The 14,298-nt window shown below is 42.9% G+C and overlaps 1 protein-coding gene across 6 annotated transcripts in view; it reads left to right on the top strand.

The window, feature by feature from the left end:
- The window catches only part of MARCHF3 (membrane associated ring-CH-type finger 3), a 64,678-nt gene that overhangs the window by 25,520 nt on the left and 24,860 nt on the right, over positions 1-14,298 (top strand). For 3 of the 6 annotated variants that reach the window (XM_088054027.1, XM_088054022.1, XM_088054025.1), the window contains exon 3: positions 13,882-14,162. In XM_088054027.1, the coding sequence (XP_087910153.1) occupies positions 13,903-14,162 (260 nt within the window). In that variant the 5' untranslated portion in view covers positions 13,882-13,902. The remainder of the gene's footprint in view (positions 1-13,881; positions 14,163-14,298) is intronic. The other 3 variants (XM_088054023.1, XM_088054024.1, XM_088054026.1) reach the window with 3 other exon arrangements.

Here is a 14,298-nt window from a genome sequence, read left to right on the forward strand (position 1 = left end):
GAAGAAAACTCCCCAGCTCGTTAGAATCTTGTTTCTTGTGTTTATTAAAAGGTCATCACAAAACTTAACAGGTCTCTCCTGGCTAAACAAGGTTAATCTTTGCAACCTGGTACATTTCTTTCTTCTGATGGTACAAACAAGGCCTTGTGGCTCACTTCGTGTCTGATGCACAAAATGGCCCCGAAATACGCAGATCTTTTATCTTTATACTTATTTTCACCCAATTAACAATAGACACATATATTATTTTTCTTAGTGACCCAATGACCCAACACCTGTGTGCTGCACTATGGTATTTTCTATCCAATCACTTACTACTACCCAAAAACCCTTAGGAGAAGAACATGAAGAAGAAAGAAGGACAAGAGACAACACCCTAAATCCTCCATCTTGTCTCCTGTTCTCTAAACTACTTTTTTACCCAGTGATTTAAAAAAACTCTCTAATCTACACACACTTTTAGCTTTTTCTATCTAACTTTAACAGTTGTTTTCATGTATCACCATGAAAACATGCTCATGAATTTCATATTATATGAAATTCAGTGTTTTTCTGGATCTTATAACTAAGTATCAGAAACAAAGGCACACACTCTGTATTCCAGACTCCAACAAGAATAAGCTTAGTTTTCGAGGACCCGCCCCCAAGGACAATCAGAAGCTGGAAACTGAGTCCCACCTCTCTTTTCTCCTCCTAGCAAATTGCAGATCCAGTCTTTCACAGCTGCTGAAGTTGTAGTTTCTCTGACTTAGTGCATGCACCTGTGCCAAGATGAATGTGGGAGCTAATCCCCCCATTCCTGCCCTCCTTCTACTCGTGCCCATGACCTCCCAATCCGTGAAGCTCAATTGCAGCATAAAAGGATCATTTCCCTTGCAGCAACTTATTTTAAATTTAGACATGTTCTGATACCCAGGAGATCAAAGTATTTTCAACAGCACAAGAGGAACTCATCCATAATAAAGCCTTTAAAGCCAGCTCCTTGCCTGTAAGCTGATTTCAGTGTGCAGAACGGGTTGGTGGCTCACTTTTTGTGACTACAGGGTTCTGTGACAATCCTGCATCTTGGGCTGGGAGTAATTGGCAGCTGTGAGGCTGGAGTGGGCTTTCAGCTATGGCACACAGCACAGAGTTAATTTCTAGTTGCTGTTTGACTGCCTGCTATTCAGCTGTGTGCTGTTTGACTGCCAGGGGTTTATAAAGGCTGAAAAAACTGCAGTGGAGGAGAAGAACTGGAAGTACTTCACTGGACATTGCTGCTGTAATCAGGCTCTGCTGCCGCTGAGGTTTAGAAATTAGAGACAGCTCCCTCAGCTCTTTCAAATATTTTATACATGTACAGGTTGCTTGTGCCTACTGGCTCTCAACCCACTCGAACAGATTCCGGACAGAGTTTGATTTTAAAAAGCTTCTGCCAACCAAATCAAATTAAGTAATGAAATATCAAGTGGAAAAATGAAAAACTGAGAGCGGCTGTGGCTCAGTTTTCCCCATGAATCTGTGTTAAAGCCAGGTGACACAAGGGCACTTCCAGCCCACTTGGGTTGTGGCTGCCAGCCCCTTGCCCTTTGCCTGTTCACACTTCTCTAGGAGCACAACCTGCTCAGGGGTGTGCAAGTTCTTCCTTTTTTTCTCTCCTCCCTGAAGACTCAAAAGGCAATGAACCAGTTGCCACCTCCCATTTGCACACACAAAAAACCACCCCCAAAATCCAAGTGGAAATTTTCTACCACCTGGACTCCCTCACCTCCTCCAGTGCTGGCCTATTGCAATTAACTGCTTTTGTTGATCATTAGGCTTCTGTTGTTTTGCCTGTGACAAAAGACAAGTGTGCTCTGGCCTGGGCTGAGGCTGTTTAGTATTTTGAGCTCAGACAGTGAATTTCCTGTCTCTGTTTTGCTTATTTCAGACCTGCTTGGCAGCTGAGAGCTGATGGCTCTGTGCAATGAGACAGATATTCTGAGTTTCTGGGAAGGCTTGGTCACAAATTCCTATCCATAATTAATTCATCCTCTGTCTGTATCAGCAGCCAGGGATGTAATGTGCTTGAAACAGATACTGACTGTCAGAAAGGACAGATCTGACAAATATTGGAAGCAAATATGTGTTTAATTATTGCAGTTATTGTATGGGACTGTTCAGCTTTGGAGATGAGCTGCACTGAGGAGGGGTTTGAACAAGGCTTTGGCTTAGTTTAAACTAATTTTTGTCACTATTTAAACTCAGTGTTCTTCATTAGGGCGACAAATACGTTGTATGCCTGGAGGATGTTGCACAGACAAGTATGCCAGGAGCATTAAGATATATTTTATAGAATGATGGGATATCAGGGATTCATTCTGCTTCCACAGCTGTGGTAGGAGATAAACCAGGAGTTAGAAAGGAAGAACAGCTGTTGGAGGATGTCAGCTTCCTTATAAAAACACTGGGGATTCATTTGATGGAAAAAATGAACAAATTTAAGGACTAGTATGACTAGCTGAGAACAATGCCCAGATGGCATGGGAAATGTAATTAACCTTTGGCAAATGCAGCAGGATAAAAATGACGATTCATTTGAAATTAAATGCAGAAATTCACTACGGTTCACCAGTTTATTAAGATGTTTGTGCATAAAGGGGTCAGTTTTTCAACTTCAGCATCACTGTTATCGTAAAATACTTGTGGAAGTATTTTAATTCTTCTTAATTAAAGACCCAGAAACACCCACTAAAAATCTCACTAGTCAATGTCAAGGAAGGTAAAAGTGATGGAGATAGCCTAACATAAAACAAAAAATGATTGAATCTTACTTATCCAGTTTACAGGGTGAAAAATGATGTTTCCAGCAATAGGCAAAAGCTAGGAGACACGGCACTTAATGAGGAGATTTGTTTCAGTGCTCTTCTCTAACAAGGTGTAATTTCTTTCTGACCTGACAGGCTGCTAAACCTAGGGATGCCATTAAACTGGTAATGAAGTGCCACGCTAAAAATAGTCTTACTGCTTTCTTTCTGGTTGCCAGAACCAGCAGAATCATCTGTATACTCAATTTACCACTGTGTGTGAGACATCTCTGCGTGGAGGCCCCCAGGGAGGAGGAGTGTCATCTTTTCTCTGTCTCACAGAGCAGAGTTCCCCTGCTCATCAGGTGCTAAACAGGCAGACAGCATTGGGAGCTAGGCACTTGATGCTGTGTGTTCGCTCACCAGGTTTTGGATCAGTGTGAAGCGTGCTTTGAGAGCTCGGTCCTGAGCCAAGGAAAGTGCTCCTCGTGGAAAATGTGCCTTTGAAGCTGTCAAACTTTACATTTCATGGGCTGTGTAAATATAAATTGCTCTTGATTAAGAGATGGAGCTGGAGTACATAGCTAGGGCTGGTTTTCAGGACTGCTAAGGTTTCCATTTTTAGGTTTCATTGGTAATTGTTTCTACCTAAACTCACCCCAATTGCTGCTGCAGCCATTGCATTGTGTCAGGATGGTGAGGGAACAGATCCCAGAAATTTCCACAGCCCTACAGCTGCCTGAGCCCAAACTCTGGTGTTTAGAGTGGTGGAGGGGACAGAGACCCACAAAATCCTGCATTGTGGAAGATGGGAATCAATCAAGAGTTTGTGGAAAACCTACATCCTAAACTTCCAGCAGGGTTTTCCTTTTTACCTGCCTCAGCAGCTGGCAATGGCAGGAGGGCAAGTCTTGGAGGAGAATCTTTTAATTGCTTGTTTACTTAAAAAAAATAAAAATTGGAGGATGAAGTAGACTGGTAAAACACATTGCTGAGAGCAAGTAAGTATTTTATCTTTCTTTTTACTTCTGTCTGTTCACAGCATCCCCAGAAAACCCAGAATTTTGCAGCCCCCAGGGCAAAACCTGGAGCTCTTTGGTTCCTTTGCCCTTTGGCAACAACTAACTTCACACAGATTCTTCTGCAGCAGAGCCAAAAGGGCTCAGCCAAGTTTTAGCATTTCCAGCCTTCTGGATGATTTCTGTGCCATCGGTGATGTCTGACGATGTGCAAAGTGGTACAAAGATGTGCAAAAGTTTTGATGAGGCATAAGTGAATCTTTAATAGCAGTGTAGTAGTAGTAATAATAATAATAATAATCATAATCATCATCATCATCTGCTTTAAAGGTGTGGTTGAAGGAATATCACAATCATCATGCCCTGAGACTTAGTGGGACTTGGTCCTGGTGTTTGGGGCAGCTCCAGGTATCAGCCTGGGGCAGGTGAAGGTTTCAGGGTGACCTAATTGTCACCTTTTTGATGCAGAAGAGAGGCTAGAGGGAGGATGGAGAGAGACTGTTTATAAGGGTCTGGAGTGACAGGACAAGGGTTAATGGCTTCAAACTAACAGAGAGTAAATTTGGATCAGATATTAGGGGGAAATTATTCCCTGGCAGGGTGGGCAGGCCCTGGCACAGGGTGCCCAGAGCAGCTGGGGCTGCCCCTGGATCCCTGGCAGTGCCCAAGGCCAGGCTGGACATTGGGGCTGGGAGCTCCTGGGACACTGGGAGCTGGCCCTGCCGGGGCTGGGGTGGGAATGGGTGGGTTTTAAGGTCCCTTCCATCCTCTGATTCTGACACACAAAGCTCCACCAAGCTGCAATAATATTGTGGCTCATGGATGTGGTGTCCAGTTTCTGGATTATACATACTCAGCTTCTAAAAAAAGGATTACTAATTCTCTGGCAGTGAAAACAAACGGCAGAGCCTGCTAAATCACGCTATAGGAATCTATGAAATGTCCTGCAGGTCCAATTACATAACAGTATAATTTTTTTACCATCAGTCTGTCTCACTGCTGTTCTGCAAAGTTCTAATATTCCTATACCAAGCTGGTCTTGGGCATGCCAGAAAATCTGCATGTCATGGTTGATTTCAGTGCAGAAGTCACAGTAACACACAGGGTGAAATCCCAGCTGAGATCAGCTCAAACCCACTCCAGACTTCCACTGCCTTTATTTCTCATAGGAATAAAGCTGATACCTAGTTCTCACATCTGAGAAAAGCTTCATTAGAAGCTCAGTGAGCACAACCTGTCTTTGAGACTCCAGTTTTGAAACAAAGACTACTATCATACCCTGCATACCTCTGTTTTGATGCATTGTAATTTAACCTGAAATCGTTCTGGTACCTTCATATTAATTTATTTTTCCTAGCTTTTGTTAGAATTAACTATCTTTTTGTTATTTTTCTTGTTGGTATTTCTCTTGGATTTGATAAGGACAATAATGTTGTCAAATTTTACCTCTGCCATTTTGATTTAAATCTATCTTGTAGTTTTGATTCACTAGTGCAGCATTTCAGTAATTTGCTTGAGGATTACTGAAGAGAAATTGAATTATTTGTGCTTTATTTTGCAGCCATAACTTTTCCTTTCCAGGTCTGCACGTCAGATCTGATTTGTTTGACCATTGCCAACTTCATGTGACAATGACTAAAAGCATTCTTGGTATGCTCATTACTGGAAAAGAAATGGAGCTGCTCAGTCCCCACAGCATTTAGTTTTATATAACACATCACATACCCATGTAAACCTAGTTAGTCTAGGGAATTATCACTGATTTTAATTAACTCACAATATCCCCATGTGTATTTGTCTCATTCTGGACTGGAGTGAAAGTCTTGGAGTTTGATGAAAAACTCTTCCCCTCCCCCAAATTCCAGTTCAGAGGGAAATCTTTATGTAAATATCACAGAAACCCATGGAGTCCACATTTTGCTCCTGCTGGGAGAAATAGACTGATATGGGAACAGGAAGGGTTTATCTTCCCATGTGAAGGAAGATGTAGCAAGAATATTTTTAGCTGCTTCTGACTGAAAAAGGGTAAAAAGGGAAAATGGAGAGGAGCAGACCTGCATTTGGAGGAATTCTGCTTTTTGAAGTGTTCTCCTCTTTTTCAAACGAGGTATTTGGAAGACTAATTCCCCCATCGTCAAACATCAAACACTCAGCTGCTGCCTAGTGAAACACAACAAGACAAAGTGATGCAAAGTAAATTCTCTTCAGGGAAGTGTCTTGTTAGATAGCACCTCCAGAAACACCTGGGGTGATCCCACCTGCTTAGAACAAGTGAAAGCACATATTCCCCATGTAAATATATTAGTTTGGGGCATGCTTTGCAAAGCATCACACACAGAAGCCAAGTTCCATGTGCTTGCAGGCCGTCATCCAGGTGATTCACTGCTGAATAAAACATGAGAATTGAATCCACCCCATGGGGTTTTCAGCCTTGCTGTGGAACTGATAAACACAATACCCAGGGAAGAAGGGAAAAGGGCTTCTGATTGTGCTTGGTGCACGTAGGCTTCAATGCAGAGCACCAGACAACATTTTTAGTAATGCACTAAAGCACCTTGCAGACAGTGAGATATTTGGGGTGAATCACATGGAAAGGAGAGAAGTCCTCTGTGCAGGAGCTAAATGCTAATATTAAATTTTTATGCAGACGAAGACTAAGGAAGGAAAAAAAAAAAATTAATATGGAGGTACCAGAACAATTTCAGGTTAAATTACAATGCATCAAAACAGAGGTGTGTAGGGTATGAGAGTAGTCTTTGTTTCAAAACTGGAGTCTTAAAGACAGCTTGTGCTCATTGAGCTTCTAATGAAGCTTTTCTCAGATGCAAGAACTGATGCAGCCAATATTGCCAAACTCTGGAATTAAAATATAAAGCTATTAAAAAGAGAAATGTTTTCAGTTTTCTACTTAGTTTAATTTGAAAGTGGGCTTAGTATCTTTTCTAAGTTTCATACATTGAGCTGTTTTCCCATCAATAGTGAGGAGTATAAATGCAATAATTGTAACAGGATCATATTTGTGTGCGGTATCGACTGCAGGAGCTGGAAGAATCAAATGTACTGAAAACGGGCAAATAATTAACTTAGCAATGATGAGCAGAAGAATTAGCATTTTTGTTAAGCTGTCTGTAGAAATACCCTGACCACGTTTCTCCAAGCATCCCCCATTAGTAGTTAAATATTTTTTGCTGTCTCTTTTTGCCCTGCAGTTTTCAGGCTCTTGCCTCCATCACCTGCCAGCACTCTCTGTGCTCTCTGCTACTCAAACTCTTGCAGACGCGTGGCTTGCTCACAGCCTCAAAATCTGGGTGGATTTGGCCACCCTGAGCCTGGTAAAACCACAATTTAAGAGCAGATCCCATTTGTCAAAGAGTTAATTTACACAAGATTTACATGAAAAAGAGCTCATGAGCAAACCTCAGGCTCGAAGCAAAGCCTTATTAACTATTTACACCATTTGCAGTTTAAGTAAGTAATTTTCAGCTTGGCCTTACCTGGCCAGGAGGGATCAGTTTGGATTCAGCTGATATTTACCTGTGTGAGAAAAAAAAGAAAAATAAATAAAAAAGCCAAATTAGGGATTTATTTCGTGGGCAGGGCAATGATCTTTGTGATGCTGCCAGCCCTCCTGTCAGCCTTGCAGAGGGAATGGGGAGGGCTATTTTTGAATGTGAAAACGTGGCCTTGTGAGCACATAAATGTTTAACTTGGAGTGTTTTCCCCTGAGCTCCATCCTACAGCTGTGGGACGGTAGCTCTGAGCCCAGCCTAAATGTGGGGCAGGTCAACAACTCCATCAAATGCAGCTCACTGGGATCAGATCTGACTGAATTTTCCCTCCTAGGACCTACAGGTATTTAATAAAGGCTTTAAGACTTTATATTTCACAGCAGCATTGGTCCTCACACTGTCTCGATTCTCCCCATCCGCTGACAGAATATTTGAAAACACCAGGGTGTGGTTAGGTGTAACTCCTGTTCCATTCCTTTGGAGCACTCTCAGAGGGTGGAATGAGCACCCTGCACTCCCAGATTTTGCTTTTTTTTAATTTTTTCCTGACAAAACAAGCAGCAGGAATGAAGCACCTCAAAGGAGCAGAGGTGCTGGCTGGTGCCGTTAAAATTGCTGCTGCTGGAAATTGCCAAAGGCAGAGGTTTTCTGATGAAATCCCAGGTACTTGCAGAGAATGGGGCTGCTGAAAGTTTTGCAGTTCCCATCATGAAGGAGGTGCCTCGTCAGTGAAACACACAGTGCAAAAAAAAAAACAAACCACTGTCACTCTCCAGGACTTAGTGATTTTTTAGAGATGATCCCTGGCTTTAAGGGCTGACATGGAGCTCTTTGTCCTTTGACAGCTGCTGAGAGCAAATTAAATTCTCATCTTGCACATTTCAGGCCAAGAAGTGCTTGACTCATTTGTATAAAGTCACCTAATTTAGAAGAGAAAAGAGAATCCAGAACTTTATACTGCAAAAACCCCAAACTTCTGGACCTTTTAACATGCCAGCTTTGAGTACATAAGCAGATCCTAATTCTCTCACTGTGTTTTGGTGCCTAAGTGTGAAATCAATTGTGGTTTAAGCCATGTTCTGGGGCCAGAATAAGCAGGAAGTTTGTGGGCAGGAATGGGGAAATAGGGGAGTGGGCATCTGAAGCTGATTTGGCAACGAAAAAAAGGGAATTTAGGAACATGTTAGAGTAGGTGCCTTTGTAGCCTGTGAAGAAAGACATTTCTGCTAGAACAAAAACTAATACAAGGGAAGAAAATATACATATTTCCTTATACCTTGGTAAAAACAAAAAAGAAATCCTATTTCCAGTCCAGTTGAAAACTGAATTTGTATCTTCTGGGTTTTTTTCTTATTAATGCAAGGATAAAATGCCACCACCACAAGTACTTACGGCATTTATTATCACCTGAAAACTTTCATTTCAACAACCAACAAAAGGATACAGATCTAAGCAAATTACTCAAGTTAGTGGCTGTGCAGGCATATAAAGCAATTTATTAGAGTTCACAGTGCCAAAAAGGCAGTCTATTGATCTCATGGAAAGTGGCTCAAGGTTCAGTACATAACAAAATAACAATGATTTGTGATGGCAGTGAAGTTTTAAATGCATGGTCAGACTCTTAAGGACTATTTGTGCTGGACTGCTTCGTGGTGCTGCCTCAGACCAGCACTCAGGTTTTTTTGATGTACTTGTTTATAAAATTGCACTTTGAATGCAGCCTACTGCGTGGCAGTTTTTAAAAGCCCCTGGAGCTCTCTGCAGTCAGGCCAGATGAATGGGAAATGCTATTTACAGCCTGAAAAATTAGTAAAATGTGGGCTGGAACAGAGTAAAATTGCCCAATGTCATCTGGGTTTGATACTGTGCTACTTTCTGCATGTCGAAACACTTTAATGTGAAATCTGTCCTCCTCAGCTCGTGAACAATTACCACATCTTCCTCTTGCACCTTTCAGCGGTCTCTCACAGCTCCTTACAAGGTGGTGGTGCAATATAGCAAGTTGGATGCTATTGACCAAAAACAGTTTTCTCCAGCTTTCTTCTCCTGCTTCACCAGAACTGCCGTGTCCTGGAGCTGCCTCTCTCTCTGATGGCTTTAGAGCTCCAAAATGAGCAGGTCAGGCAGTATTTTTTTTGTCTCCTTGTGCTGGGTCACATGGCATTATCAAGTGTAGGGATTTGTCTTCTCCATTTAGAGAAAGCAATTTTTAGAGAAAACTAATTTTTAAAGAAATTAATTTTTATATAAATTATTTTTTTTTTTTTTACTGTGGGGGGGTCTTGTGGAGCTGCAGCATCCATGGTTTCAGCTGGAACTGCCAGTTACTCCACCAACTTTTTACTCAGTATTTGTGTATTTGGAACCAGGAGGGCATCCCCTGAAGCTCTTTGTGGTGGATTGTGGAGGGGAGAGTCAAGAAACATTTCAAACTATTCCAGATATGAGAAAGGATGCACATTAAACTTGATGTTTGTCCACTAAAACAGTATTTTCAGGTGCTCCAGGTGTTCTTACTTTTCATAAAGTGTTCTGTCTATTCCACCTTCAGAGTACCCTGCTTTGTTTCTTAGTAAGTAAAAATCTAGGAGGTTTCAGAGTGCTCTGGAGTTGAGAATTTTGGTTCTTCTCCTGCATTTTTTGGTGGGAAGGGTGAAACTGTGTGTGACCCAGTGAGTGCAATGTCTGCTTTGCTCTCTGGAGCATCCTAAAGGGTGGCATAAAATTATTGTCTAAACCTCGGTGAGGGAGAGGTGAGTTCCTGTTCCCCATTTCTAGAAACAAAGGCAATGCATGATCTTGTGACACTTGAGCCAGTGGAGAACACCTTTTTTCACACAGCCTCTTAACTGCACTGCTGACAGCTTCTGAAAACCTGAATTTATTACTCAGAATTTATTACTGAGAATGCAGCAATTTGCATTCTGAGTAGCCAGCCAGAATTGATAGTAGAAAAGAAGGTGGGAGATGCCCCTCCATAACTTGCACCATTCTTCCACCTTGCAGGAAGATAGAGAATTCTCCAGATCTGCTGAAATCCCAAGTGAAAAAACTGTCCACATGTCGCTGAGGTCCAAAATTCTGGAGTAAAATGTGCAAAATTATGTGAAATTACATAAATAGGAATCAGTATCTGTGAAAGCTTCTGAAAACTAGAGGGGGGTGTTTTGGTTATTTAGGTTTTTTCTGTTGTTGTTTTTGTTTCTTTGGGATTTTTTTCTTGTTTATTTTTTATTATTATTTTTCTGTGTACGTGTTCGGGATTTTTCTGTTGGTGTGGGTTTTTTTTTTTTGGTTTGGTTTGGTTTGTTGCTGTTATTATTAACACCAGCATTAGTTTTTTTGGCTGTCTTTTTAAAATAATGCACTATTTCTTGGGAAAATGTCTCCAGATGGGGTGCTAGTGGTTTTCCATACACCTTTTTAAGCTGATTGGTGCAAGCTCGTATCCCATTTCTTGAAACTAATGGGGTGAACTCGTGGGAACGTGGAATCAGAAAGGTGAATGGGTTTCCAAGTTTGAAACCATGACTGAGAGAGGTGGAATAAGTGCTATTCTTAGCAGAGATGCTGGAAAAAAAAAGGAAAAGGGAGCAACTCTGCAAGTTGCTCCACGTTCAACATTTGCAGACCCCTGCTCGAAGTGTAAAGATCATTTTGTCTTGTGCAAATCTCAGCCACTCACAGCTTCAGCAGGAGAACAGCACTGCTTTAAAAAGGCAATGCTATGATAATTTAACTTGTCACCCTGATGATGCTTTCTAGGTCTAAGAACTGGGTGAACTCATGCACAGCCAGGAAGAGAGGAGCAGGGATTCCAGCTGTATTCCAGCTCTGCAGATGGCTTCATCTTTAAATTCCATTTCAGGGCATTGATGCTGGTTCTTAACATCTTATTTGAGTGCAACTCAACTGGAGGGGCAGTGTCTTGCTCACTGGCTCTTGTTGAGCCTTGTGGGGTTTTTTTTTGGTACATATAAATCTCTTAAATAGGAATATAGCATCCTATGAATTATTATGGGGCAAAGGGTGTCTTCTGAACTTGAATCTTCTGCCTGGCTTCAATGCCCTTGGATAATTTGCTGGAGTTTACTGGTTGGTTTGTCATTGTTTTTACAACTACTCCATGAAGAAAATATCTGCAACACCTTTACTTTTACTCGGATGCCTATATATATATATATAAAATCAGAGTAAATGAAAAACTAGACTAGTGACAACACAGAAAAGAAAAAAACAAAGAGCTAAATGCTACCACACATTCATCATGCCAAATTTTGCCACTTTTCTCAGAATTTTCTGGTGTCTGGAATAAATATTGATATTCTGTCTTCCCCAATTTAATATTGCTTGTCTTCATAAATATTATCTAAGCACGTCTTCCTGGTTTTGATCATTATTTTCTCTTTTATTGAGGCATTTTTTGACTGATTTCCACTTGTTTCAGGTGAAAAACTTTTTGACATGACATACATATGGGTAAATATTGACTTTGGGAGTTTGTGGCTCTTAGGATTTGCTATTCCTTAATGCCAGCTTTAATTTAGGTTTTGCTTTGGATCTCTGTGCTTCTCAGGACAACTAATCTCCATTCTTTACCATGGGGTTCAGAATTAAAGCACATATCACTTAATTCTATAATTGTATCGCTTTTCAGGCACGTGCACTGATTTTGTGTGGAAAGGGTTCTTCTGAATTCAGAAAAATATGTTGTAAACTTTCAACTTCCTTTTAAACAAGTAGAAAGGGATTACCTGTGTCTGCTCTGCCAAAGTGAGGTATCAATGCAGTGGTGTAGGCAGAAATTTGAATTAACATTGCTGAGATATAGTCAGATTATTTCCCGTGGGCTTTTTTTGCATTTAGTTGCATCTTCTGATGCTCCAGCAAATGCTCCAAGCTCATCAAGTGAGTGGTGGATGTGTTTGTAAAGGCCTGGATGGACATTTTACATGAAATGATAAACCCACTGTTGTTCTTAATGGGGTCAGTGAAGCAATCAGGAAAGAAATATATAAATCTGTAGCTTGGGTCTGTAAGCATGATACTTCTTAGGCTTTTTTAAGTTTAATGAAGCAGCTACTCAGCAGCTGAACCTTCTTGTTAAACAGTCTCAGCACGGATTTTAAAACTAAAACATTGCTGAACGCCACGGTCTCCTTGGAGAGTCTGTGGCTGTTATTCTCTTGAAATGTCTGCATCTTTTATATGTTAATGGTTTTGACAATCAGCCATTTGCTTCATTTTCATTGTAAATGAGGCCCAGAGTCCGATTCCCTTCCCCATTCCCTGAGCACTCTCTCCCCTGTAAGCTGTCTCATCAGCCTCCAGCTCGCTCCCTGGGGTGTGTGTGGTCTGGAAATAGCTGAAGTAATCCTGCAAAGCAAACGCTTTGCCAAAGCATTTTCCTATTTTAGATGCCTTTCTAAGAACACGAGTCCCTGTGTGGAAAACTTGTGTGGTGCAAGTGGTCCAGCATCCACGGCAGCGCTCTGCGAAATCTTACTGCCAAGGACATCCCTTCAGGGGGCTTCCAAAGGTTTGTGCTGCTATTGCTCAAACCCAGCAAAAGTCGCAAGGTTTGTGCTTGTACCCCTGGAGAAACACCCCTGTTTACAGGGTTTTATTCCTGTTTGGTTTTTAAAGATTCTTCTCAGCTGCAGTGCTGGCACCCTCCAGCTGTGGGTGATGCAGAGTATTTTGGTTTTGAGGGGGAAGCTCCTGATTTTGACAGGGGAATATCACCACTGCAACCTGCAAGGTTTACAAGGGACTGCAGCCAAGTGTCCTGAGGCGTGCTAGGGAAATTTTCCCTGCTTTTGCAGCGGGATTCACCCACCCTGTGTGTGTGATTTTGCTGCCTGGCCCCAAGGGGAAGGCGGCAGGGACACAGCCTGCTGGAGCCCTCCACGACCAGGAGCATCCATCCCACCAAGGCATCAGGGAATTTACACGCCCAGACCCCTTGCTCCCAGCACAGCCCTTCCTTCCCCATTGCTGTGGTCGAAAGCACCATGCAGAACACACTCACAGCCATGTGAGAAAGAGCAAAGCGGAGGAGAGAGGCTCTGGCAGGCTGTGATTTCTGCCTCACCTTGTGGCATAAATTACTGCTGCGCCCAGGCTGTGATTAAGCAGGTTTGTGTGACTAAAGCCCTGTACAGGATTAATTGCCAGGTCTGTGCTCTGCTGTGGGTTGGTGATAGAAGACACTAAGCAGCAGTGAAGTTTTTTCAAAGGGGATTTGAAGCTGATCAGCCACTTTCTCCTCCAGTACATCACTTTCCCTGTTGGCGGACAAGTGGCAGGCAGCCTTTAAATTTGAAAGTGCACAAGGGTGAAGACTGTATATTCATTTGAAACATTTTGGGGGGGGGAGTGACAAAGGGTTCAGCCTCTCTATTTGTCACTCGTGACTTCAGGAGTCTGCAGAGAGAAGAGAGCAGAGTTGCTGGCTTGCTGCTTGTGGGGTGTGCAGACTGGTCGGTGTTTATTTTTGTGACACCCAACGCCGTCAACCCCCTCTCCCTGCCGAGTGGGCTTGGGAATATTGGGCTGGGGAGTGAGGGATGCTCCTTCTCACGCCAGGTGTTGGTCAGACAGGGAGAGATGTGCCCCACAGCACCTCCCTGTCCTGGTTCCTGCCTAGATGGGGACCCCCTGCCCAGAGCCATGAGGACGAACCGCTGCAGCCACCTGCCTGGAGTCCCTCCGGAGTGCCCGCGCCCCACGGCCCCCGATGGCAAGAGCCTGCCCAGCAGCAGCAGCAGCGGGGGCCTGGCCACCAGCTGTCCCCAGTATGTCATGCAGGTGTCCTCCAAGGATGGGCAGCTGCTCTCGTCCGTCGTGCGGACCCTCGCCGTGCAGAGGTATGTGGGGGGACAGAGGGAGGGACAGGCCCCTTCCCGCCTGGTCTGGTTAAACCCCAGCGCCAGCATGGTGATGGGCACCCTGCAGAATGCATCACACTTCCTAAACACCCCCCAGCTGCCATGCTGAGCAGCC

The sequence above is a fragment of the Pseudopodoces humilis genome, chromosome 4 (assembly GCF_049639895.1).
Source record: "Pseudopodoces humilis isolate 2021_Gansu_Grassland_sample_001 chromosome 4, ASM4963989v1, whole genome shotgun sequence".
NCBI classification, from domain to species: domain Eukaryota; kingdom Metazoa; phylum Chordata; class Aves; order Passeriformes; family Paridae; genus Pseudopodoces; species Pseudopodoces humilis.